The 27224-nt window shown below is 44.6% G+C and overlaps 1 protein-coding gene across 4 annotated transcripts in view; it reads left to right on the top strand.

The window, feature by feature from the left end:
- Positions 1–27224, top strand: part of LOC137431851 (catenin delta-2-like) — a 580901-nt gene that overhangs the window by 224800 nt on the left and 328877 nt on the right. For all 4 annotated transcript variants that reach the window (XM_068123611.2, XM_068123613.2, XM_078782572.1 and 1 more), the window contains one exon: positions 18805–18937. In XM_068123611.2, the coding sequence (XP_067979712.2) occupies positions 18805–18937 (133 nt within the window). The remainder of the gene's footprint in view (positions 1–18804; positions 18938–27224) is intronic.

Below are 27224 nucleotides of genomic sequence, written 5' to 3'. Positions count from 1 at the left end.
TCCTTGGGCCCTATCCACAACAACTACCGGCTCCCAGAGCCCACCTGCGGCCTCACCTGGCCGACATCCTCACAGTGGTGGAGTGCCCAACCAACTACACACACTAACAGGCTACACGCCCAGCCATTTCCACAACACTAATGCACCCATCCAAATACCATTCTGTCACCCGCACCACAGATGCCAATATCCAGCCACAATTTACCTATACCCTCTACCTAACACTTACTCTACCCGCCCCGGGTATCCGTGATGGGGGTCCACTCTTCCCCCATTCACACCTTCGCACCATCCACTCCACTCCACAATTTCCACCATACTCACTCCACGACCATCCATTCCAATACTCCATATATTCCACACTCCATGTCTTCCACACAACCATTCTCCATACCTGTTGTTGCACACCTGTGCACTCATACCTGGTGCCACCTGCACCCTCCTTTCTTCCTGGACCATTTGGTCATCACAATACACAATCACTATCACTCACTCATACACTGCTCCACACACCTGTTCAGTTGCACACCTGTGCAATCACACCTGTTCAATTCTCAACCACACGGCATCATCTCATCTAACTACTCCCCTCTGAAACTTGCGCTTCCCAGTCGCCCCTTTAAACTATTGCGCTCCCACGTCATTATCATCCACACTAATCTACCTGTGTCCCCACTACAGGTATCAGTCACTAACTAATCTTAACGTTACCTAATGTCATCTTCGCTAGATCCCTACACACGATATCCTAACCCACCCGGGCTAGTTTTCACTGCCATCAACCCCATAAGCTAGTGCTCCTTTGCCCCCCCCCCCTGTGAGGGATGACAGAGTTGCCATCCCACCACATGGGGGGCGTTCCCACTATCATCTCCCCCAGTCCTCTGATGCTAGGAGCCCCCGTCGCAAGAGGTACTGGGTCCTGCCTCGGCATCTAGAGCCGAGGCGATCCATGAGGGCGCCTGCTCGCCGGCATAAGGTCTTATCCGGTCGGCATGGACGATCCGAGGGGGGGCCCATGGCCCCATTTTGATTTTAATGACCACGTCACAGATTTGCGACAGGACGACTCCCGGGCCTTGCCAGGGGGAGGTGAGTTTTGGGCACCTGCCCTTCCGCCTCCGGGGATTAAAGAACCAAATCTTCATCCCCGGAGCGTATTGACTCCCCTGGCTCCGGTCGTCGTACCTACGCTTCATCTTGGCCCCCGCCAGATGGAGCTGGCGGCGGGCGAAGGCATGGGACCCGCTCCATGCCTTCCTCCAGGTGACGTGCGTAACCCTCCCTCGGCGGTGTATCCGTGGTGTCTGGCACGGGACCGCATAGCAAGTCGGCGGGAGCCCGTAACTCCCGCCCATACATAAGCAACGCTGGACTGCATGCGGTGGCCCCGTGCTGGCTAGTTCGGTAGGCCATCAACAGGTACGGGAGATGTTCGTCCCAGTCATCCTGACGGGTGGTGGTGAACAATGCCAGTTGTTGGATCAATGTTCAATTGAACCTTTCCACCATCCCGTCAGATTGTGGCCGCAAGGGCGTGGTCCTGGTTTTCCGAATTGACAGGAGTCTGCACACATCTTTTAGCAATTGACTTTCAAAATTTCGACCCTGATCGGTGTGCAGCTCCTGTGGAATCCCGTGCCGACATACAAATCCTTCTACGAAGGCCTGTGCTACCACCCCTGCTTCTTGGTTGGGGAGGGCATAGGCCTCCGGCCACTTGGTGAAATAGTCCATTACAACGAGGATATACTTATTACCTTGGCGGGTGCGGGGCAGCGGTCCTAGAATATCCATAGCCACCCGCTCAAGGGGGGCCCCCACCTGATGTAATTGGAGGGGGGCCCTCATCCTCCGTGCTGGTCCCTTTTTGGCAGAACAGGCGTCGCATCTCCGACACCAGTCCTGTATGTCGCGCCCCATATTCACCCAATAGAACCTCCGGCGGACCCGAGATATTGTCTTTGTCCTGCCCAAATGGCCGCCGGAGCGGGTACCATGCACCTGTTGCAATATGACGTTCTTGAATTTGTCAGGGACTATCACCAGCCAGGAAGTTCTATCAGAGGGAACCTCCACCCACTTGCGATACAAGATGTTGCCTTTAAATTCCAGGGTCTGCCACTGAGCCCAATACGCCTTTGTTTGCGCCCCGAGGGGGGTGACCTCTTCCCCCTTTGGTCTTTGCCCCAATTTGACCCATTGGAACACCGGCCCCAGAACAGGATCCTCCTACTGGGCCGTGCTCCAAGCCAACTCTCCAAATTCCTCGTCCGCGGTTAGTGGCAAAATTGGCCCTCTCACCCGGGTTGCCCGGACGACGAGAATCGGGGCGGAATCGCCCAATTGCTCCCTCTCCTCGTGTCTCGCACAAAATTTACAGTTTCCCCCCAGACAAGGACGCCGAGAGAGTGCGTCCGCATTACCATGGGCCTTCCCGGCCCTATGGGCCACATCAAAATCGTACTGCTGCAACTTTTCCAACCACCTTGCAATTTGGCCCTCCGGTTCCTTGAACCGAAGGAGCCATTGCAAGGAGGAATGGTCAGTTCTAACCAAAAATTTCCGCCTGTGGAAATGGTTCATGGCAGCCAGCATAGCCAATAACTCTTTGCGAGTGACACAATAATTTCGCTCGGGCCTACTTAAGGCCCGACTATAGTAACCAATCACTCTCTCCACGCCCTCCTGTGTCTGAGACAAAACTGCGCCCAATCCTTCCTGGCTCGCATCCGTGTCCAGGGTAAATGTCCCGTCACTAGTGGGGTAAGCTAGAAGGGGTGCGGATGTTAGACACCCTTTCAATTTTTGGAAGGCCTCGTGGCACTCCCGTGTCCAATTAAATCGCGTCCCCTTCTCCGTAAGCCGGTGGAGGGGACGGGCCAACTCCGCAAATTTCGCCACAAAGCGCCGGTAGTAGGAGCAGAGTCCCAAAAATCCCCGCACCTCCTTGATGGTACGTGGTGCGGGCCACTCCTCTACCGCTTTAATTTTGTCTGGGTCCGTTTTTACCCCCTCGCGGCCGATCACGTGACCTAGATAGGCCACCTCTCTTGCAAACAAAGTGCACTTACTCGGGTTCAGCTTCAACCCTGCCTGTCTGAGGCACCCGAACACCTGGTCCAAATTAGCTACCGCCTGGGGGAAGGTCTTGGCATGTACTAGGACGTCATCCAGGTACACCAGGCATGATTGCCATGGCATGCCGCCTAGTACATGTTCCATCAATCTTTCAAAGGTGGCGGGGGTGTTACACAAACCAAACGGCATCACAGTAAACTGATACAGTCCCTTACCTGTGGAAAATGCCGTTTTCTCCTTCCCTGCCCTATCCATCTCCACCTGCCAATACCCACTCTTGAGGTCCAAAGTTGAGAACCAATTTGAGCCCGCAACGGCATCAAGGGTGTCATCAATCCTTGGCAGGGGATATGAGTCCTTGAGTGTCACGTTGTTTAGCTGGCGATAGTCCATGCAGAACCGCGTGGTCCCATCTTTCTTTTTGACCAGCACAACAGGTGACATCCAAGGACTTCCCGAGGGCTCGATCACACCTGCGTCGAGCATTTTTTCAACCTGCTCGTCAGCTTCCGCCCTCTTGCTCCAAGGGAGCCGTCGGGCGGCCTGACGAATAGGCCGGGCCTCACCGGTGTGGATCTGATGTTTCACCAGGCCCGTACGTCCAATATCCTCGGTGGACAAGGAGAAGAGGTCCAAATGGGACCCAACCAGTTTGTGTAAGGCCTCCCTCTGGGTACCTCCCAACTCTACACTACTACGATTTACCATCTCGCAAATGGGATCGGGCCAATTCCTAGAACTTATTGAAGGCTCCCCCTGGGGCCGGCTCGGCTGGACGTTCTCGCCCCTCACTGACGCGACTTCTCTAACTGGGGTGCAGCCAGCTACCTTCGTGCCCCTCACTATAGTGCGTGGTTCTGTGCTAATATTAATTACTCGGACGGCCACCACCGGCCCGTCCGTTTTTACAAGGGTACGGCCCACGATTAAACCAGGTATGGATAGCGCTGCCACCGGTTCGACCAGGCCGCAGGATTCCTGCCATGTCGGGCGAGCTGACCATCGGGCCGGCACTATGGCCTCGGCCCCCGGAGGGATGGTCACGGCCTCAGGAGCCTCCAGCTCCACCCTCTCGGCCGTGCTCACCCCTTCCAATGGTAGCTCTTCCACTCCCCATCGCAGGATCCCCCGACTCAAGTCGATTTTACAACCGCTGGCAGTCAACAAATCCAACCCTATTAAGCATGGGTCGCACACCTCCGCCACCCAAACCTCTATCTCTTGCTTTACTGATCCCAACTTGAGGGTCACAAAACCACGCCCTATGATCGGAGCCGTTGCCCCGGTAGCCAACTGCAAACTATGATTTTCCAGACGCTGGATTTTACCCCAGCCGTCTGCACTCGAATTAAGGACCACGGGGCTGATGATCGTGGCGCTGGCTCCCGTGTCCACCACGGCGTCTACCCCCACGCCGGCAATTTTGCACCGAATTGTCAAACTACCCATCCCAATTCGGCCACAATGAATGACCTGTCGCGTCAACGAGGGCTTCTCCCCATCCCCTACTGCCGAACACCGCCCTGCATGCCCGGCACGTTCTCGTTTCCCGGGCCCTGGCAGGGGGGTGTCTGAGGTCGGCTAGGCCGATCTATACGGGGCGGAGTTGAGGGCATCGGTTGGCGGGAAACGTCCCGGCGCGGAGCTCGACACTCCCATGCACGGTGACCCATCCGAGCACAATTATAGCACCTCACCTGGTAAGGTGCTTGCCTCCGGTATTCCAAATTCCCCCCCCTGTATGTCCGAATTGGGGTACTCTGTCGGGGACTACCGGGTGCCACCGCTGGGGCCGCCTGCCATGGTCCAGGTCCCGCCAGGCGCCGATCCACTAACCTCCGGACCATGCTCTCCAGGTCAGGGCCCCCGTCGGGGGGCCGCCCCCCATCACGGGCCCCATCTGACGCACCGCCACTGCGTGGCGCTCGCCTCCCCGGGCCAGGGGCCTCACTGCCTCCCAATGGGCTGCAGCGTCGGCCGCCTGACTCATGGTTTGCGGGCGCCACATGGCGAGCTGTTGCCGGAGCTCCAGATCCGGAAGGGCCTGAATAAAGTGATCCAGAGCCAGGCTTTCCTGGGAACTCGCTGCCATGTCCGCGTGTGCAATCCCGACCGCGCGGCGAATATCGTGAGCAAGTTCCCCGATGGTCTCCTGGGGCTTGCGTTTTCGCTGCGCAAGTTGGGCTTTAACAAGCTCGCTTTGCTGTTCAATGCCGAACCGATTAATTCATGCCGCACGGAGGGCTGACAGGGTGAGAGCACCCGGTGGTAAAGCCGTCAGCACCTCCGCCGCCGCACCGCGCAGTGCCCCCACCAGGTGTACTCCACCTTCGTCCGGATTCCAACCGTTGCCTTTACACACGTACTCAAACTGCGCCAGGTACGCCCTCAAATCACTCTTGCCGTCATACGGCGCGAGTGGGACCTTGTGGGCACCCGAAGGTCGGACCCCGCGCGTCACTCCTTGCGGGATCAACGCGGGACCAGCCCGTTCGGGCTCCCACAGTACGCTATTCCCGGGGGGCTCCCGCGCGTCCCCCGTCCCTCCAAACACTACCCCTCCTGGTGTCGATGCCTGGGTCGCCCCTCCGCAACCCGCTACCCACGCCATACCCCCACATCCTTGCTCACCAGCACCCCCCTCACTCCCCATAGCCAAACCTCCTTGCACACCACCCCTGTCCATCCACTCCGGACCAGTCATACATCTTACCATTGGTCCCTCACGAACACCCGGGTCTACACCACCCCCCAAGCCGACTGAATCTCCCCTCACATCATATACATTGCCACTCACCTCCGTACCTCGTCGTCGCACCTCCTCTGCCACCTGCAAACTTTTTATTTGGTTAGTGAGCACCTCATCATGATTTGAACACAGGCCTTGTACATATTCCATGACTTCCTCCTTTATCTCCCTCTTAGTTTCCCTCCGTCTCTTCTTAATTTCACTCACCCCCTCTTCCACCTCCTCTAATTTTCCCTTTACCTCCTTCATCTCCCGGTGCGCCCCCTCTATCTCTTCCTCTAACGCCACCTTAACCGTTTCTATGTGCGTCCTCACCTCTCGGTCCTTCGTCTCCATTACTTCTGTCACCTCCTCCAACTTCTTCGTCAACCCCTCATGTACCATCTGACATTCCTTTTGTGTTGCTATTAATTCGTTTTTAATGTCCTTTTGTGTCGCTTTTAAACCCCCGATGATTGCAGTGTTCTTTTCCACTTGGTCCGCTAGTTCCCTTTGTCCGACAGTCAGCTGTTCTACTCCCTTCGTCAGACCCTCTATGCCCCCCTGTAACCTAGCCGTATTATTCCTCACCTCTTTCTCCATACGCTTCTCACCTCGCTTTATTTCCTCGCGTAGCCCCGAAACCTCCTCACCCACACCTCGTCGTATCCCCTCTTTCATCTCCTCCATCTCTTTTGTAGATGCCACCCTCATCTGTCCCAATTCATCCCTCTGAGCATCCAGTTTACTTTCTAACCCGATTTGCACCTCCTCTATCTGGTTCCCCATTCGTTTGATTTCCCGGGCAGATTGTTCCCCTATTTCGCGCAATTTGTCCTCCATCCTATTTTCTAATCCCATTAACCCATTTTTCACCCCCTCTAACTGATTCTCCTGGGCAGCCATTCTATTTTCCACCCCCGTTAACCCATGTTTCACCTCTTTTATCCCGTTGTCTAACCACTCAAATTTCTTGTCTAATCCTTCAAATTTCTTGTCTAATCCCTCACCGGTACCCCTCGCTTCGTCCCATATTACCCCTATCATTCTGCTTTCCATTTTCTCACTATCAGCCCTCCTTCTGTCTTCCATTTGTTTCATACTGTCGTTTTTTCTCTGCATTTCCACCATGAATTGGGCCATGAAGGCTTGCATTTGGACCGCGCTCATTGGTTCCGCGGCCGTGGCCCCCTCAACCACGTGCGCGAGAGCGCCATTTTGTGCGCCTGATACCCCCTCAACCGCCTCCTCATTGCTCTCCTCCTCCCTTTCTTCCCCTAAGTCCTGGGTTACCCCTAACCCGTCTATCTCCCCCACCGACATCCGATCGCCTTGATTGTCCATGGCGCGATCTCAAAATTCGGGTTTTATTAAACAAAATTTCGGCAGCTCGTAATTTTGACCTAAAATTTTTTTTTTCGACACCTTTTAAAAATTTGGTTCGGGCCTCGAATCCCACTCCCAGACACCAATTGTTACGGATCGCGGTTTAGATGTTATGATGGGCCGAGCGGATGGTCCAACCTCGACCGTTACAGGATCCCCAATTGGCCCGACTCCCCCAACGTTGACCAGATCGCACCACAGATATTCAATCTGGAAACCTCTAAAGCGACCGAAAGAGAAGGAAAAGAGAAGAAGACAGAGTACGGAGGAAGAACAGATTTATTATACACACACAAGCAAAAAGAAGGAGCGACCAAAATTATTTACAAGCAATGGATGGAAGAAGCAGTCACACAGTGAATCGTTAACTTATACTATTCAATTTACTTAACCCCAGGACAACATTCAAGACAGACGACGTTCACACTTACACGGGGGAAATTGCAGGCAGGATTGGCGGAGGTGGGTTGCTGGAGAGGGAGGCAGGGTCGGAGGTAGCAGCTCTCAATTCTTCGCGTTTTTGGCGGGAAAACCCTCGGTCGCGTATCCGCTGCCGATGCTGTAGACGTCACGCGCTGGCTCGGTCACACCTGTTCCTCTGCTTCTGGTGGAGCCGTCTCCCTCCTCTCAGCGCGTCTCTTCAAACCTTGTTTCCTCCCCAAGTATCTCTCCTTTTTGGTTTGGAGCGTCTCTCATCTCACAGCTCACAGCTCACAGCTCACAGCTCAGGTCCTCTCTCATGTCATCTCTTCTCTCATCTCCCGAAGCAGTCCCTTCCAGTCGCTTTTATTACTCGGGGCGGAATCAAGCCGCCGGCTGCGAGGGCACGCCTACCGGGTCGCTAACCGCGGTGCTGGTTGGCTGTTAGGGCTGTCCGATTCCTCCTTTGATTATGACGACGTGCCACGCCTGTGAGTTGGCGGCTCCTACCCCCCTCTTCTCCGAGATGAGCACATGGGCAATGGCGGCTTGCGGGATTGAACACCACTCGCACCGCTTTTGAAAGGAACTTTGGAGAGCGGAGATGATTGGGGAAATTGAAAGGGGCCTACGCTTATTTCGTTTGATACAATGCAGTCAATCTAGTGGGAAACACATATTTAGCCTACATAGAATAAGGAAATACACTATTTAAAAAGATATATCGTGGCCTGTGTGTAAGTTTCATGGAATTAACTAGGAGGACGGCTGCGACCATTATTTACATTACGAGGGTGTTACACACAACAAAACCATACTTTTCACATTCGTTACACTTCCTCCAAAATTGTTACACTTCTCAAAAACCGTTACACTTCTCAAATTCGTTACACTTCTCAAAACCGTTACAATATATATATATATATATATATATATTATATATTAGCTTGGCTCGGCTCGCTACACTCGCCTCACCAGGCGTCTTTGCTGAGGAACGGGCTTATTTTAGCTGAGGCTAATGACTCTACCTGAGTTGCTGTGTTGTCATGATTTACACCAATCATAATACAAGCAATTACTTTGCACAAATGTATTTGTTGTATTTGTGATATTACATTTTTATAGGCAATTTAGGTTGAAGATTTAGGTTGAATGTTTTTTTTTCAAGAAAGAACCCCTCAGCACACACATAGGGGAGGGGTAGGTGCAGACTGGAAGTTTGGGACGATTACACCTCACCACCACGTAATTCAAAACACCTCACCACCAAGTAATTCAAAACACCTCACCACCAAGTAATTTAAAACACCTCACAGCCATAAAACACGTAATAAAAACACCTCACAGCCATAAAACACGTAATAAAAATACCTCACCACCACGAAATTAAAAACACCTCACAGCCATAAAACACGGAATAAAAATACCTCACCACCCCGAAATTAAAAACACCTCACAGCCATAAAACACGGAATAAAAACACCTCACAGCCATAAAACACGAAATAAAAACACCTCACCACCACGTCATTTAAAAACACCTCACCACCAACTAATTCAAAACATCTCACCACCACATAATTAAAAACACCTCACCACCACATAATTATAAATACCTCACCACCACGTAATTCAAAACACCTCACCACCATGTGATTTAAAAACACCTCACCACCACGCCATTTAAAAACACCTCACCACCATGTTATTTAAAAACACCTCACCACCACGCCATTTAAAAACACCTCACCACCACATAATTCAAAATACCTCACCATCACGTGATTCAAAACCACCACATCGTTTTTAAAAACACTTCACAACCACGGAAACAAAAGTTTGAGGGAGTCGTTAAGTGACAACACAGACTGCCCAGATGTGTAGATATATGGATAAATGACTGAACCCGAGTTGCCGTTTTGCCATGGTTTAAAGCAATCATAATTCAAACAATTTTTTTGCACAAATGTATTTGTAATATACGTGATATCACATTTTATAAACAATTGAAGTTGAAAACTTTAGTTGAAAAAAAAAAATTCCCCAAAAAATTCCCCAAAAAAAAAATTGGAAATTTTTTCAAAATTCCATATTAAATAATTCCATCAATTAAATTCAGGCTGTAACACAACAAAATGTGAAAAAAGTCAAGAAGGGGTGTGAATACTGTTATGTGACTACCATATGTGGTGAACACCGCTGGGTGACACAGATGACCAAACGAGCTTAACACTCCGAGGTGTTTAATTCAATGGCGGAGCTTCGTTACACGCGAGGGAACCTCCCCCCCTTCCCCCCTCCCCTCCCCCCTCCGGCCCCTCCCCCTTCCCCCCTCCCCCCCTTCCTCCCTCCCCCCCTTCCTCCCTCCCCTCCTTCCTCCCTCCCCTCCTCCCCTCCTCCCCTCCCCCTCCCCCCTCTCCCACCCTCCCATCCCTCACCCTCCCCATCCCCCCCTCTTCTCCCCTCTCCCCCTCCCACTCTTCTCCCCTCCCCCCCGTTCCCCTCCCCTCCCCCCCGGTTCCCCTCCCCTCCCCCGCCCGGCAATGCCGGGTACTTCTGCTAGTACTGTATATAGTACTCCCCCCTCCGGCCCCTCCCCCCTCCCCCACTCGACCATAAATTCCATAATTGCATATTCCATATTAAATGCCAAGTCTATATATATATATATATATATATATATATGTATATATATATTGTTACGGGACCGCGGCGAGGATGTTGTTTGCCGAGCGGATGGCCGCCGCGCCCGAACAGTTACCCCGACTAACCCGATTCCTGAAGTTGGCTGAATCGCGCCACAGATATTCAATGGGGAAAAGACTAAAGCGAAGGATGTGAAGAAGAAGAACACCAAAGCAAAAAGGTTGGAAATGCTACTAAATTTATTCCTACTATTTACACAATCAAAGAAACCAAGGAGAAGGAAGGATAATAAAATAAAGCAGAAAGAGGGACCGACCAGAAAGACACAGTGAAAATCGCTAGCTTATCTATTCAGTCTTACTTAACCCAGGACAGTTTTAACAAAACGGACTCACACGGGGAATTGCAGAGTGGATTGGCTGGAAGGAGGTGGGTGGCTGGAGGGGGAGGAAGGCACGGAGCTGGCTGGAGCTTGATCCCGCACGGGACGTCGGGCTGGACCTCGACGGCCGCCGATGCCACCGATCCTGTCGTGTGCGCGGGATCACGGGTCGGAGCTGCTTGGTGGAGCCGACGCGCTGGTGGGGGGTCTGGCGTGACGGGTTCTCTCCTCTCTCTTTCTTAGTCCAACCCAGTCCAACAACTTCCTCTCTTGCTTAGTCCAACAACAACTTCCAGGCTTTTCGGTGTTCTGATCTCCTCCCTCCTCGACTCTCTCTGGGGGCCTCTGCCTCAGGTTATATAAGCCCCACCCTTGACCCTTTTGCGAACCTCCCCCAAACGTTCTCTCTCCGCCCTCTAAAGCCAACCCCTCGTTCTGGGTTGGTCGGCAAGGGCTGGTTCACTCCTCCCCTCTATGACGAGGTGGAGACACGCCCTTCTTCCCCGACCTTGCCTCGTGGCCAATGGTGGCTTTGGGGCGATTCGAGCTAGCCCCAGCCAAAGGGCAGCAATGGCAATGAAGAAAACCGCCCAAAATGCAGTTGGCAATTGCAGCAAAGTGGACGGCAGATGAAATGCAGCAAAGTGGACGGCAGATGAAATGCAGCAAAGTGGACGGCAGATGAAATGCAGCAAAGTGGCTAAACCTGGCACTTGGAAGATGCCATGTCGGAGGGATCTACTTTATTTAATGCAGTGCAATGGAGTGTCAAATTAATGGAAGACAAATCCTTAGCCTAATACACATAATAAGGGTATAACTACTGAACATGGATATATGGTGTCCTTCGTGTATGCTTTATGGAATTAACTATGGGAACGCCCTTTGACCTTTATACAACACTGGAGTAAGGAGGGCGATATTTTTACAACTATTTACACAACAACAACAAAAAAAACAAAAACATTCTCATATCCACAACACTGCACCCTCCTCCTCTTAGGCATGTCCCGGGCCTCTTACCTTAACTTTTAGTGTGGCACGTAGGTGTAGTTCCCTCTACATTTAACCTGACCCTGAGTGCGACAGTTTTAAAACATAAATAAATATGTCCCGCTGCTCCATTGCACCCTGCCTAACAGATTCACGCCCACAGCTAACCGAATTGCGGAATGGTCTTCAAACTATACATTTACGGTGGGGGCGCATTATTTACAATGACTACTTTTATTTACAAAACGCAACCCAGGACCTGTGATCGTTCTTTTTGGGGGGGTAGACAGTCTGCCCTGCATCGATGCACCATGCAAGCACCCAAAAACGCACCAAAGCACCCTCAAGCACCAATCGGTGCACAGTCATCACTGTTCATGAATAAAAATAACCAAACAACCCCTAACCCTGCTGGTGGTCTCTTGCTCTTCGGCTCCCTCTGCTGGCTATTTGCTTTCTTCCAGTTTATCATCTTCTTTGCTGGCGGCCTATTTGTATTAAAATAAAATGCACCCAACGTGTCCATTTCTTTTATTTATGGCCCACAGCTGGGCCGACTATGTATGGTTCACCTGTGGGGCATCGGTGCCCTGTGGCCAAGGTCCGCCAGCAAGATTTCGGGCCTTCATGGCCGGTTCCAGCAGAGGGGCCATGCCCCAACCCATGGGGTCCATAAGTGGTGCTCAGCCACAGACGTGTGGTCCATAATGTGGTGCATCGATGCAGACAGCTGGTTCTGGGAGTTCCGGGCGCACAATGGCGGACTCACGCACACTCCCCTCGGCGCCCAGTGGCGCACAGGTCCTCATGTGGGAGACAAAAGGGGGGAAAAGACAGATGAGTGAGGGGTAAGGTCACAAGGGTACACTTCAATACAGGCAATGCAAGGCGAAGTGCGTACGGAGAGCGAAGTGAGGAAGCTCGTCCCTACTGTACGTCACCCCCCCTGTCACCTACTCTACCCTTGCCCTTACCCCATATTTACAAAATCTACACCTTTACAAATTCATCGCTAATGTCACGTCTTCCCCATATTTCCCCTATACCAAATTCGGCTCCACAATCCCTCTATCCAAAATTTGCCATCACCCAATTCATCATCAATCCTCATAAGGAGGAAGAGATGGAACATCAGCACAATGTCACACCCACGTCATGATGCATCTCACAATCCAAACATTTGCACAATAAAAATAATAAAACATGGCATGGTGTGGAGTTACGTCACCTCAGGTGAGTGGATGTAGATGGTGCGAGTAGATTCTTAATCCTAACTATCTTCTAAATGACTTTAATACTCTTTACACTACCCGGGGTCTTTCCCTGCCAATCCATTGGCCAACTTACACTATGGGTTCTAAAAACCAATTCCCATTGACCAAACTGTGGTGCTTCTCAATTTGGGGTCTCACTCCCCCGATTCATCTCCCGGTGCCCTTGCACAATTTCCGGGCTGGGTCGTGTAGCTCTCCCACCAGGTCTACCCACCTGCACACCTCCACCACTGCAGTTGCCACCCGAGCTTACCTAGCTCCTCACCCTAACCTATCTATTTGGCGAAGGCCCCTCCTGGCTCTGTCACCCCTCGGTGCCCTCTGGCACTGGGCTACCCGGGTCCGTCCTCCGGATCCTCGGGCCCCATCCACAACAACTCTACCGGCTCCCAGAGCCCACCTGCGGCCTCACCTGGCCGACATCCTTACAGTGGTGGAGTGCCCAAACCAACTACACACACTAACAGGCTACACGCCCAGCCATTTCCACGTCACTAATGCACCCATCCAAATACCATTCTTCCACCACGCACCACAGATGCCAATATCCAACCACAATTTACCTGTACCCTCTACCTAACTCTTAGACTACCCTCCCCGGGTATTCGTGATGGGGGTCCATCCTCCTTTCCCCCATCCACACCTTCGCGCCATCCACTCCACTCCACAGTTTCCACCATACTCACTCCACGACCATCCATTCCAATACTCCATATACTCCAGACTCAATGTAATCCATACAACCATTCTCCATTCACCTGTTGTTGCACACCTGTGCAATCACACCTGGTGCCAGCTGCACCCTCCTTCCTTCCTGGACCATTTGGTCAGCACAATTCACATCACTATCACTCACTCAAACACTGCTCCATCCACCTGTTCAGTTGCACATCTGTGCAATCACACCTTTTAACCACACACACGGCATCATCTAATCTACCTGTTGCCCTGCTAACTTAGTGCTCCCCGTCTTCCCTTTAAACTAAGCACATACCACGTTATCATCCACACTAACCTACCTGCATCCCCACTACAGGTATCATTGTCACTACCTAATCTTACCGTTACCTAAGGTCAATCTTCTAGGTCCCTACACACTATATCCTAACCCTCCCGGGCTAGACTGCCATAAACCCCATAAATCTATTGCTCCTTTGCCCCCGCTGTGAGAGATGGCAGAGTTGCCATCCCACCACATCGGGCATCTTCCACGACCAATTTTGCTCGTCCAAATTCAACAAATCAAAAATTTGCCAATCATCTGCCAATCACTCTACCATTACCAATCATCACTCTGCCAATCCTTTGCCAATCATCAAATTTTGTTTTTCTAATTTCGGGTCCAAAACACTATCCTCGTCACACGTCTACTCACTTGAGCCTCTCGGTGCGCCAATTCGTCTCTAAAGCTCGGCTTCGTAAAGCCGAGCAATGAATGCGGGTTGCTTGGTGCCAGCGGCTGGATGCGTCCGGCACTCGGTGCAGGGAAGGACGCTTACCCGGGCCGAGAGCCCACGCACCACCTCGGCACGGAGCCGTCCAATGGCCCGATTTCGACCTGCCGGAACGCCTCAGCCACAAAGGGTTGTCGTGATGACCCTTCCTACAGGGCCGCCCGCTCCGCTTAGTGGAGCACGGACGCGGCCGTTCAAAGCGCGGCCCGGCGTGGATCTCGCACGGCGGTTCTTTCGAAACCGCCGCGGATCCCCGCGGCACGCAAAGCTGCCCGGTTCGCACCGAAGGCCCGATTCGGCTATACGTCGCTCTAACCGCTAACCCGGTTAGCGTCGATGCTCCATTCGCATGCTTACACCCCGCAGCTCGTTCCTTGCTCATACATCCAGCTGTCTCCATGCTCTTTGTCATTGCACCTTCCCTGACACACCCAGGTACACTCAATCCGCTTACAGACTTGGTCACACACCTGACCACCGCACACCTTTGCACACACTCGTCGTTCGCACACCTCACCAACACACCTCTTCGCGCCCCCTCCTCGGTCACCTCCTCTGTGACAACCACAGGTGTGCTCTCACTTGCACACCCAACCACGTGCCTCACTACCAATTCCAGTGTGCATTCCCACACATGCTCTACCATTCCAGGTGTGCATCCTTCCATTCCAGGTGTACATCCTCTCACCTGCCACAACCAACTCACGCTCCGTGTCACTCTCACTACTTTCACCACCACACTCGGTCGCGCACTCACCCTTACTCTTGACAGCGTACTCTGTACTCATGCACCCGTCCGTTACACACCTTTCTCGCGCACACTCTCCCTTTACACCCTCCGTAACACTCACCACAGGTGTGCATTCTCCCTTACTCTTGACAGCGCACTCTTTCCTCATGCACCCGTCCGTTACACACCTTTCTCGCGCATCCTCTTGCGCACACTCTCCTGTTACATCCTCCGTAACACTCACCATAGGCGTGCATGCTTCCATTACATCCCTTGTAACACTCCCTACGACGCGCTTCCATGTGCCCCCCCGCACACGCGCTACGACCAACTCACTCTCGACAGCACACTCACTCCTTGGCGCGCACTTTTTCCTTACACACCTCAGAGTCGGACATTCTCGCACACCTCCTCCTTCGCACTCCGTACCTGTCGCACACTTCACCAACGGCCTCTCACGAACACCCGGATCCAAATCAACCCCCAAGCCGACTGAAGCTCCCCTCACATCATATACATTTCCGCATATATCGCCACTCACATTGGCACCTCGTCTCCGCACCTCCTTCGCCACCTGCAACCTCTTTATTTGGTTAGCGAGCACACCATCACGATTTGAGCACCGACCTTGTACATATTCCATCACCTCCTCCTTTATCTCCCTCTTAGTTTCCGTCCGTCTCTTCTTAATTTCACTCACCCCCTCTTCCACCTTCTCTAATTTTTCCTTCACCTTTTTTATTTCCTGGTGCGTCTCCTCAATTTCGTCCTCTAAGGCTACCTTGACCGTTTCTATGTGCGTCCTCACCTCCCGGTCCTTTGGCTCCATTACTTCTGTCACCTCGTCCAACCTCGTTGTCAGTCCCTCACGTACCATCTGACATTCCTTCTGTGTCGCTATTAATTCGTTCTTAATGTCTTTTTGTGTCGCTTTTAACCCTCCTAGTACCGCAGTGTTCCTTTGTACCTGCTCCACTAACTCCGTCTGTCCCACCGTCAGCTGTTCCACCTCCTGCGTCAGGTCCTCTATGCCCCCTTGTAACCTAGCCATATTATTCCTCACCTCTTTCTCCATACGCTTCTCACCTCGCTTTACCTCCTCGCGTACCCCCGAGACCTCGCTTACACCTCGTCGTATTTCCTCCTTCATCTCCTTCATCTCCTCCATCTCTTTAGTAGATGCCGCCCTCATCTGTCCCAATTCATCCCTCTGAGCATCCAATTTACCTTCCAACCCGATTTTCACCTCCTCTATCTGGTTCCCCATCCGTTTGATTTCCCGGGCGGATTGCTCCCCTACTTCCCGCAATTTGTCGTCCATTGTATTTTCCAACCCCATTAACCCCTTCTTCACCTCTTTTATCCCGTTGTCTAACCCTTCAAATTTATTGTCCAGCCGCTCCCCCATTCTGTTTTCCATTTTGTCCATAAGGGCCCCCATTTGTAGCAAAAAAAGGTTCGAATCCACCGGTGCTGCTACGGTCATGGGCGCCGCTAAATTTGGTGCCGCTGCATTCACGTGCGCGAGGGCGCCATTTTGTGCACCTGACACCTCCTCAACCACATCATCATTGCTCTCCTCCATTTCTTCCCTGTGGTCCTGTGTTACCCCTAACCCCTCTTCTAGCTCACCCACCTGCACTCGATCGCCTTGACTAGCCATGGCGCGATTTCAAAGTTCGGGTTTTTCGAAAACAAAACAAATTTCGGCAGCTCGTAATTTTGAGCGCGTTAAGCGCGCTTCGGGTCCAATCCCGCTCCCGACACCAATTGTTACGGGACCGCGGCGAGGATGTTGTTTGCCGAGCGGATGGCCGCCGCGCCCGAACAGTTACCCCGACTAACCCGATTCCTGAACGTTGGCCGAATCGCGCCACAGATATTCAATGGGGAAAAGACTAAAGCGAAGGATGTGAAGAAGAAGAACACCAAAACAAAAAGGTTGGAAATGCTACTAAATTTATACCTACTATTTACACAATCAAAGAAACCAAGGAGAAGGAAGGATAATAAAATAAAGCAGAAAGAGGGACGGACCAGAAAGACACAGTGAAAATCGCTAGCTTATCTATTCAGTCTTACTTAACCCAGGACAGAACAAACAAAACAGACTCACACGGGGAATTGCAGAGTGGATTGGCTGGAAGGAGGTGGGTGGCTGGAGGGGGAGGAAGGCACGGAGCTGGCTGGAGCTTGATCCCGCACGGGACGTCATGCTGGACCTCGACGGCCGCCGATGCCACCGATCCTGTCGTGTGCGCGGGATCACGGGTCGGAGCTGCTTGGTGGAGCCGACGCGCTGGTGGGGGGGTCTGGCGTGACAGGTTCTCTCCTCTCTCTTTCTTTCTTCGTCCAACCCAGTCCAACAACTTCCTCTGTTGCTTAGTCCAACAACAACTTCCAGGCTTTTCGGTGTTCTGATCTCCTCCCTCCTCGGCTCTCTCTGGGGGCCTCTGCCTCGGGTTATATAAGCCCCACCCTTGACCCTTTTGCGAACCTCCCCCAAACGTTCTCTCTCCGCCCTCTAAAGCCAACCCCTCGTTCTGGGTTGGTCGGCAAGGGCTGGTTCACTCCTCCCCTCTATGACGAGGTGGAGACATGCCCTTCTTCCCCGACCCTTGCCTCGTGGCCAATGGTGGTTTTGGGGCGATTCGAGATAGCCCCAGCCAAAGGCAGCAATGGCAATGAAGAAAATCGCCCAAAATGCAGTTGGCAATTGCCAGCAAAGTGGACGGCAGATGAAATGCAGCAAAGTGGACGGCAGATGAAATGCAGCAAAGTGGCTAAACCTGGCACTTGGAAGATGCCATGTCGGAGGGATCTACTTTATTTAATGCAGTGCAATGGAGTGTCAAATTAATGGAAGACAAATCCTTAGCCTAATACACATAATAAGGGTATAACTACTGAACATGGATATATGGTGTCCTTCATGTATGCTTTATGGAATTAACTACGGGAACGCCCTTTTGACCTTTATACAACACTGGAGTAAGGAGGGCGATATTTTTACAACTATTTACACAGCAACAACAAAAAAAAAAAACCATTCTCATATCCACAACAATATATATATATATATATATATATATATATATATATATATATATATATATATATATATATATATATATATATATATGTATATATATATATATATATATACATATATATATATATACATATATATATATATATATATATATATATATATATATATATATATATATATATATATATATATATATATATATATACATATATATATATATATATATATATATATATATATATATATATATATATATATATATATATATATATATAATATATATATATATATATATACACATATCCTGAAGAAGCCTGGTGTTGGCTTATAAAATAAATTCATAAAATAATAAATATATATATAAAACATACTCATGGGCTCCATTATAGATAAGACTAGTTATTTATTTATTTCATGGCAATGTGCAATGCAGCAGTAAAATAGGTATCCCTTCGTTTATACGCTACTCCCCAAGCAGCACTCAATAAAGCATGTGAGGAGTTTTTCGCATGTGATCGAAGTTAGATCTATCTTTCAGCAGCACCGTCTGGTGCTTTTTTGTCTCACTTTCATCATGATTGTTTCCAGGGAGCACAGTCAAGCTGGAAGGTGATGGAAAGGCACTGAAAAACGTTTTGTTCCCTGTGTTTTTGCTGCAGGGAGACGGCATCCCAAGATCCGTCGCTGACCGAGGTCATTCAGATGCTGCAGCAGCCGATGCCATCGATCCAGGCGAACGCGGCCGCTTACCTGCAACACGTTTGCTATCGGGACGGCCGGGTCAAGGCAGAGGTGTGTGTTTATCGTTGCAGATCTTATTGGGGTCGGCTTGAGCTGTGCCAATTGTCCCCATGCCATCGCCATCTGTCCGACGTAATTGTGGAATAAGTGGCTGCCATCTCACTCTGTCGCTGGCACTTCAAATAATGAGCCTCATTCACTGCAACACCAGCAGACGCATTGCAAAAGATACAGTCATCCACGACTGCAGTGATGTGTGGACTCTTTCGCTGCCTCCGGGCCGAGGCCTGCTATGCTAGAATCGTTTTGGGTTGCGGAAAAGTGAGCTCGGCCATCATCCGTCCAGTAAGTGCTGAATTACAATTTAGAGATTCCCGGCAGCTGACTGGGGCTGCTGCATTACATATGGGACCATTATGATCGCCACAAAACGATTATCATAGGTTATCACAGATTATCACAGATTATTACAGATTATATCACACATTATCACAGATTATTACATATTATCACATATTATCACAGATTATATCACACATGATCACAGATTATCACAGATTATCACAGATTATTACATATTATCACATATTATCACAGATTATATCACCCATTATCACAGATTATAACATTATCACAGGTTATCACAGATTATTACATATTATCACATATTATCACAGATTATCACAGATTATCACCGATGATTTACGATGATCACAGATTATCACCGATGATGAACGATTATCACAGATTATCATACATTATCACACATTATCACAGATTATCACATATTATCACACATTATCAGACATTATCACACATTATCACAGATTATCACATATTATCACACATTATCAGACATTATCATACATTATCACAGATTATCATACATTATCACACATTATCACAGATTATTACATATTATCACATATTATCACAGATTATATCACACATTATCACAGATTATCACAGATTATTACATATTATCACATATTATCACAGATTATATCACCCATTATCACAGATTATAACATATTATCACAGGTTATCACAGATTATTACATATTATCACACATTATCACAGATTATATCACACATTATCACAGGTTATCACACATTATCACAGGTTATCACAGAATATTACATATTATAACATATTATCACAGATTATATCACACATTATCACAGATTATTTCATATTATCACAGATTATATCACCCATTATCACAGATTATAACATATTATCACAGGTTATCACAGATTATTATATATTATCACACATTATCACAGATTATATCACACATTATCACAGGTTATCACACATTATCACAGGTTATCACAGAATATTACATATTATAACATATTATCACAGATTATATCACACATTATCACAGATTATTACATATTATCACAGATTATATCACACATTATCACAGATTATATCACACATTATCACAGATCATCACAGGTTATCACATATCACAGATTATCACATATTATCACATATTATATCACAGATTATATCACAGATTATCACATATTATCACAGATTATATCACAGATTATCACATATTATCACACATTATCACACATTATCACAGATTATCACAGGTTATCACACATTATCACACATTATCACAGATTTTCACAGATTATCACATTATCACAGATTTTCACAGATTTTCACAGATTATCACACGTTATCACAGATTACCACATATTATCACAGATTATCACATATTATCACACATTATCACACATTATCACAGGTTATCACATATTATCGCACATTATCATATATTATCAGACATTATCACACATTATCACATATTATCACACATTATCACATATTATCACACATTATCACACATCATCACATATTATCAGACATTATCACACATCATCACATATTATCAGACATTATCACACATTATCACAGATTATCACATATTATCACACATTATCACATATTATCACACATCACATATCACAGATTATCACAGGTTATCACATATTATCACATATTGAATATCACAAATGATGAATTGTGAAATATGATGGGAATATTGCCTGTGATTGATGCTGTGGAGAGGAACATGTTGAGATGGTTTGGTCATGTGTTGAGGAAGGATGAAAGTGACTGGTTGTGAAGAGTGATGGAAATGAATGTAGAAGGAAGTAGAGGACGGGGAAGACCCAGAAAGACTTCGCTAAAGATGGTGGAAGAAGAAATGCGGGCAAGGGGGTTAACAAGGAGAGATGCAGAAAATAGGGCAAAATGGAGAAGATTGTCATGGGGACCGCAAGGCTAACCCCCGCTCTAGCAGGGAAAATGGCCTTAAAATGCATATTGTTGTGTTGTTGTATTATCACATATTTATCAGACATTATCACACATCATCACATATTATCAGACATTATCACACATTATCACAGATTATCACATATTATCACACATTATCACATATTATCACACATCACATATCACAGATTATCACCGATGATCACAGATTATCACATATTATCACATATTATCACAGATTATTACAGATTATCACATATTATCACATATTATCACCTATTATCACACATTATCACACATCATCACAGATTATGACATATCACATATTATCACCTTTTATCACACATTATCACATATTATCACACATTATCACACATTATCACACATTATCACATATTATCACACATTATCACATTATCACAGATTATCACACATTATCACAGATTATCACACATTATCACATATTATCACACATTATCACAGATTATCACACATCACAGATTATCACACATTATCACATATCACAGATTATCACACATTTTCACATATTATCACATATTATCACACATTATCACACATTATCACACATTATCACAGATTATCACACATTATCACACATTATCACATATTATCACATATCACTGATTAATCACACATTATCACAAATTATCACACATTATCACAGATTATCACACATTATCACATATTATCACAGATTATCACACATTATCACATATTATCACACATTATCACATTATCACAGATTATCACACATTATCACACATTTATCACACATTATCACATATTATCACACATTATCACATATTATCACATATCACTGATTAATCACACATTATCACAAATTATCACACATTATCACAGATTATCACACATTATCACATATTATCACACATTATCACATTATCACACATTATCACATATTATCACAGATTATCACACATTATCACAGATTATCACAGATTATCACACATTATCACAGATTATCACACATTATCACACATTATCACACATTATCACATATTATCACATATTATCACAGATTATCACACATTATCACAGATTATCACACATTATCACATATTATCACAGATTATCACAGATTATGACAGATTATCACACATTATCACAGATTATCACAGATTATCACACATTATCACAGATTATCACACATTATCACCCATTATCACACATTATCACACATTATCACACATTATCACACATTATCACATATTATCACATATCACTGATTAATCACACATTATCACAAATTATCACACATTATCACAGATTATCACATATTATCACATATTATCACAGATTATCACACATTATCACACATTATCACATATTATCACAGATTATCACACATTATCACACATTATCACATATTATCACATATCACTGATTAATCACACATTATCACAAATTATCACACATTATCACAGATTATCACATATTATCACATATTATCACAGATTATCACACATTATCACAGATTATCACACATTATCACCCATTATCACACATTATCACACATTATCACACATTATCACACATTATCACAGATTATCACACATTATCACAGATTATCACACATTATCACAGATTATCACACATTATCACAGATTATCACAGATTATCACAGATTATCACACATTATCACAGATTATCACAGATTATCACACATTATCACACATTATCACACATTATCACACATTATCACATATTATCACAGATTATCACACATTATCACAGATTATCACACATTATCACAGATTATCACACATTATCACATATTATCACATATTATCACATATTATCACAGATTATCACAGATTATCACACATTATCACAGATTATCACAGATTATCACACATTATCACATATTATCACATATTATCACATATTATCACAGATTATCACAGATTATCACAGATTATCACACATTATCACAGATTATCACAGATTATTACACATTATCACAGATTATCACACATTATCACATATTATCACAGATTATCACACATTATCACAGATTATCACACATTATCACAGATTATCACACATTATCACACATTATCACATATTATCACATATTATCACAGATTATCACAGATTATCACAGATTATCACACATTATCACAGATTATCACAGATTATCACACATTATCACAGATTATCACACATTATCACATATTATCACAGATTATCACACATTATCACAGATTATCACACATTATCACAGATTATCACACATTATCACAGATTATCACAGATTATCACACATTATCACAGATTATCACAGATTATCACACATTATCACAGATTATCACACATTATCACATATTATCACAGATTATCACACATTATCACAGATTATCACAGATTATCACACATTATCACAGATTATCACACATTATCACAGATTATCACACATTATCACAGATTATCACAGATTATCACAGATTATCACACATTATCACAGATTATCACAGATTATCACACATTATCACACATTATCACACATTATCACACATTATCACATATTATCACAGATTATCACACATTATCACAGATTATCACACATTATCACAGATTATCACACATTATCACATATTATCACATATTATCACATATTATCACAGATTATCACAGATTATCACAGATTATCACACATTATCACAGATTATCACAGATTATCACACATTATCACATATTATCACATATTATCACATATTATCACAGATTATCACAGATTATCACAGATTATCACACATTATCACAGATTATCACAGATTATCACACATTATCACAGATTATCACACATTATCACATATTATCACAGATTATCACACATTATCACAGATTATCACACATTATCACAGATTATCACACATTATCACACATTATCACATATTATCACATATTATCACAGATTATCACAGATTATCACAGATTATCACACATTATCACAGATTATCACAGATTATCACACATTATCACAGATTATCACACATTATCACAGATTATCACACATTATCACAGATTATCACACATTATCACAGATTATCACAGATTATCACTTATTATCACACATTATCACAGATTATCACACATTATCACAGATTATCACACATTATCACATATTATCACAGATTATCACAGATTATCACACATTATCACTTATTATCACACATTATCACAGATTATCACACATTATCACAGATTATCACACATTATCACACATTATCACATATTATCACAGATTATCACTTATTATCACACATTATCACAGATTATCACACATTATCACACATTATCACATATTATCACATATTATCACAGATTATCACAGATTATCACAGATTATCACACATTATCACAGATTATCACAGATTATCACACATTATCACAGATTATCACACATTATCACAGATTATCACACATTATCACAGATTATCACATTATCACAGATTATCACAGATTATCACTTATTATCACACATTATCACAGATTATCACACATTATCACAGATTATCACACATTATCACATATTATCACAGATTATCACAGATTATCACACATTATCACTTATTATCACACATTATCACAGATTATCACACATTATCACAGATTATCACACATTATCACACATTATCACATATTATCACAGATTATCACTTATTATCACACATTATCACAGATTATCACACATTATCACAGATTATCACACATTATCACACATTATCACATATTATCACAGATTATCACTTATTATCACACATTATCACAGATTATCACACATTATCACACATTATCACATATTATCACATATTATCACAGATTATCACAGATTATCACAGATTATCACACATTATCACAGATTATCACAGATTATCACACATTATCACAGATTATCACACATTATCACAGATTATCACACATTATCACAGATTATCACATTATCACAGATTATCACAGATTATCACTTATTATCACACATTATCACAGATTATCACACATTATCACAGATTATCACACATTATCACATATTATCACAGATTATCACAGATTATCACACATTATCACTTATTATCACACATTATCACAGATTATCACACATTATCACAGATTATCACAGATTATCACAGATTATCACACATTATCACTTATTATCACACATTATCACAGATTATCACACATTATCACAGATTATCACAGATTATCACAGATTATCACACATTATCACTTATTATCACACATTATCACAGATTATCACACATTATCACAGATTATCACACATTATCACATATTATCACAGATTATCACAGATTATCACACATTATCACTTATTATCACACATTATCACAGATTATCACACATTATCACAGATTATCACACATTATCACACATTATCACATATTATCACAGATTATCACTTATTATCACACATTATCACAGATTATCACACATTATCACACATTATCACATATTATCACATATTATCACAGATTATCACAGATTATCACAGATTATCACACATTATCACAGATTATCACAGATTATCACACATTATCACAGATTATCACACATTATCACAGATTATCACACATTATCACAGATTATCACATTATCACAGATTATCACAGATTATCACTTATTATCACACATTATCACAGATTATCACACATTATCACAGATTATCACACATTATCACATATTATCACAGATTATCACAGATTATCACACATTATCACTTATTATCACACATTATCACAGATTATCACACATTATCACAGATTATCACACATTATCACACATTATCACATATTATCACAGATTATCACTTATTATCACACATTATCACAGATTATCACACATTATCACAGATTATCACACATTATCACACATTATCACATATTATCACAGATTATCACTTATTATCACACATTATCACAGATTATCACACATTATCACACATTATCACATATTATCACATATTATCACAGATTATCACAGATTATCACAGATTATCACACATTATCACAGATTATCACAGATTATCACACATTATCACAGATTATCACACATTATCACAGATTATCACACATTATCACAGATTATCACATTATCACAGATTATCACACATTATCACATATTATCACAGATTATCACAGATTATCACACATTATCACTTATTATCACACATTATCACAGATTATCACACATTATCACAGATTATCACACATTATCACACATTATCACATATTATCACATATTATCACACATTATCACAGATTATCACACATTATCACAGATTATCACATTATCACAGATTATCACAGATTATCACTTATTATCACACATTATCACAGATTATCACACATTATCACAGATTATCACACATTATCACATATTATCACAGATTATCACTTATTATCACACATTATCACAGATTATCACACATTATCACACATTATCACATATTATCACATATTATCACAGATTATCACAGATTATCACAGATTATCACACATTATCACAGATTATCACAGATTATCACACATTATCACAGATTATCACACATTATCACAGATTATCACACATTATCACAGATTATCACATTATCACAGATTATCACAGATTATCACTTATTATCACACATTATCACAGATTATCACACATTATCACAGATTATCACACATTATCACATATTATCACAGATTATCACAGATTATCACACATTATCACTTATTATCACACATTATCACAGATTATCACACATTATCACAGATTATCACACATTATCACACATTATCACATATTATCACATATTATCACTTATTATCACACATTATCACAGATTATCACACATTATCACAGATTATCACAGATTATCACACATTATCACATATTATCACATATTATCACATATTATCACAGATTATCACATATTATCACACATTATCACACATTATCACATATTATCACATATTATCACAGATTATCACATATTAT

The sequence above is a fragment of the Myxine glutinosa genome, chromosome 7, assembly GCF_964187855.1.
Source record: "Myxine glutinosa chromosome 7, kmMyxGlut1.1, whole genome shotgun sequence".
Lineage (NCBI taxonomy): Eukaryota > Metazoa > Chordata > Myxini > Myxiniformes > Myxinidae > Myxine > Myxine glutinosa.
This window is presented reverse-complemented; position numbering and strand designations above follow the sequence as displayed.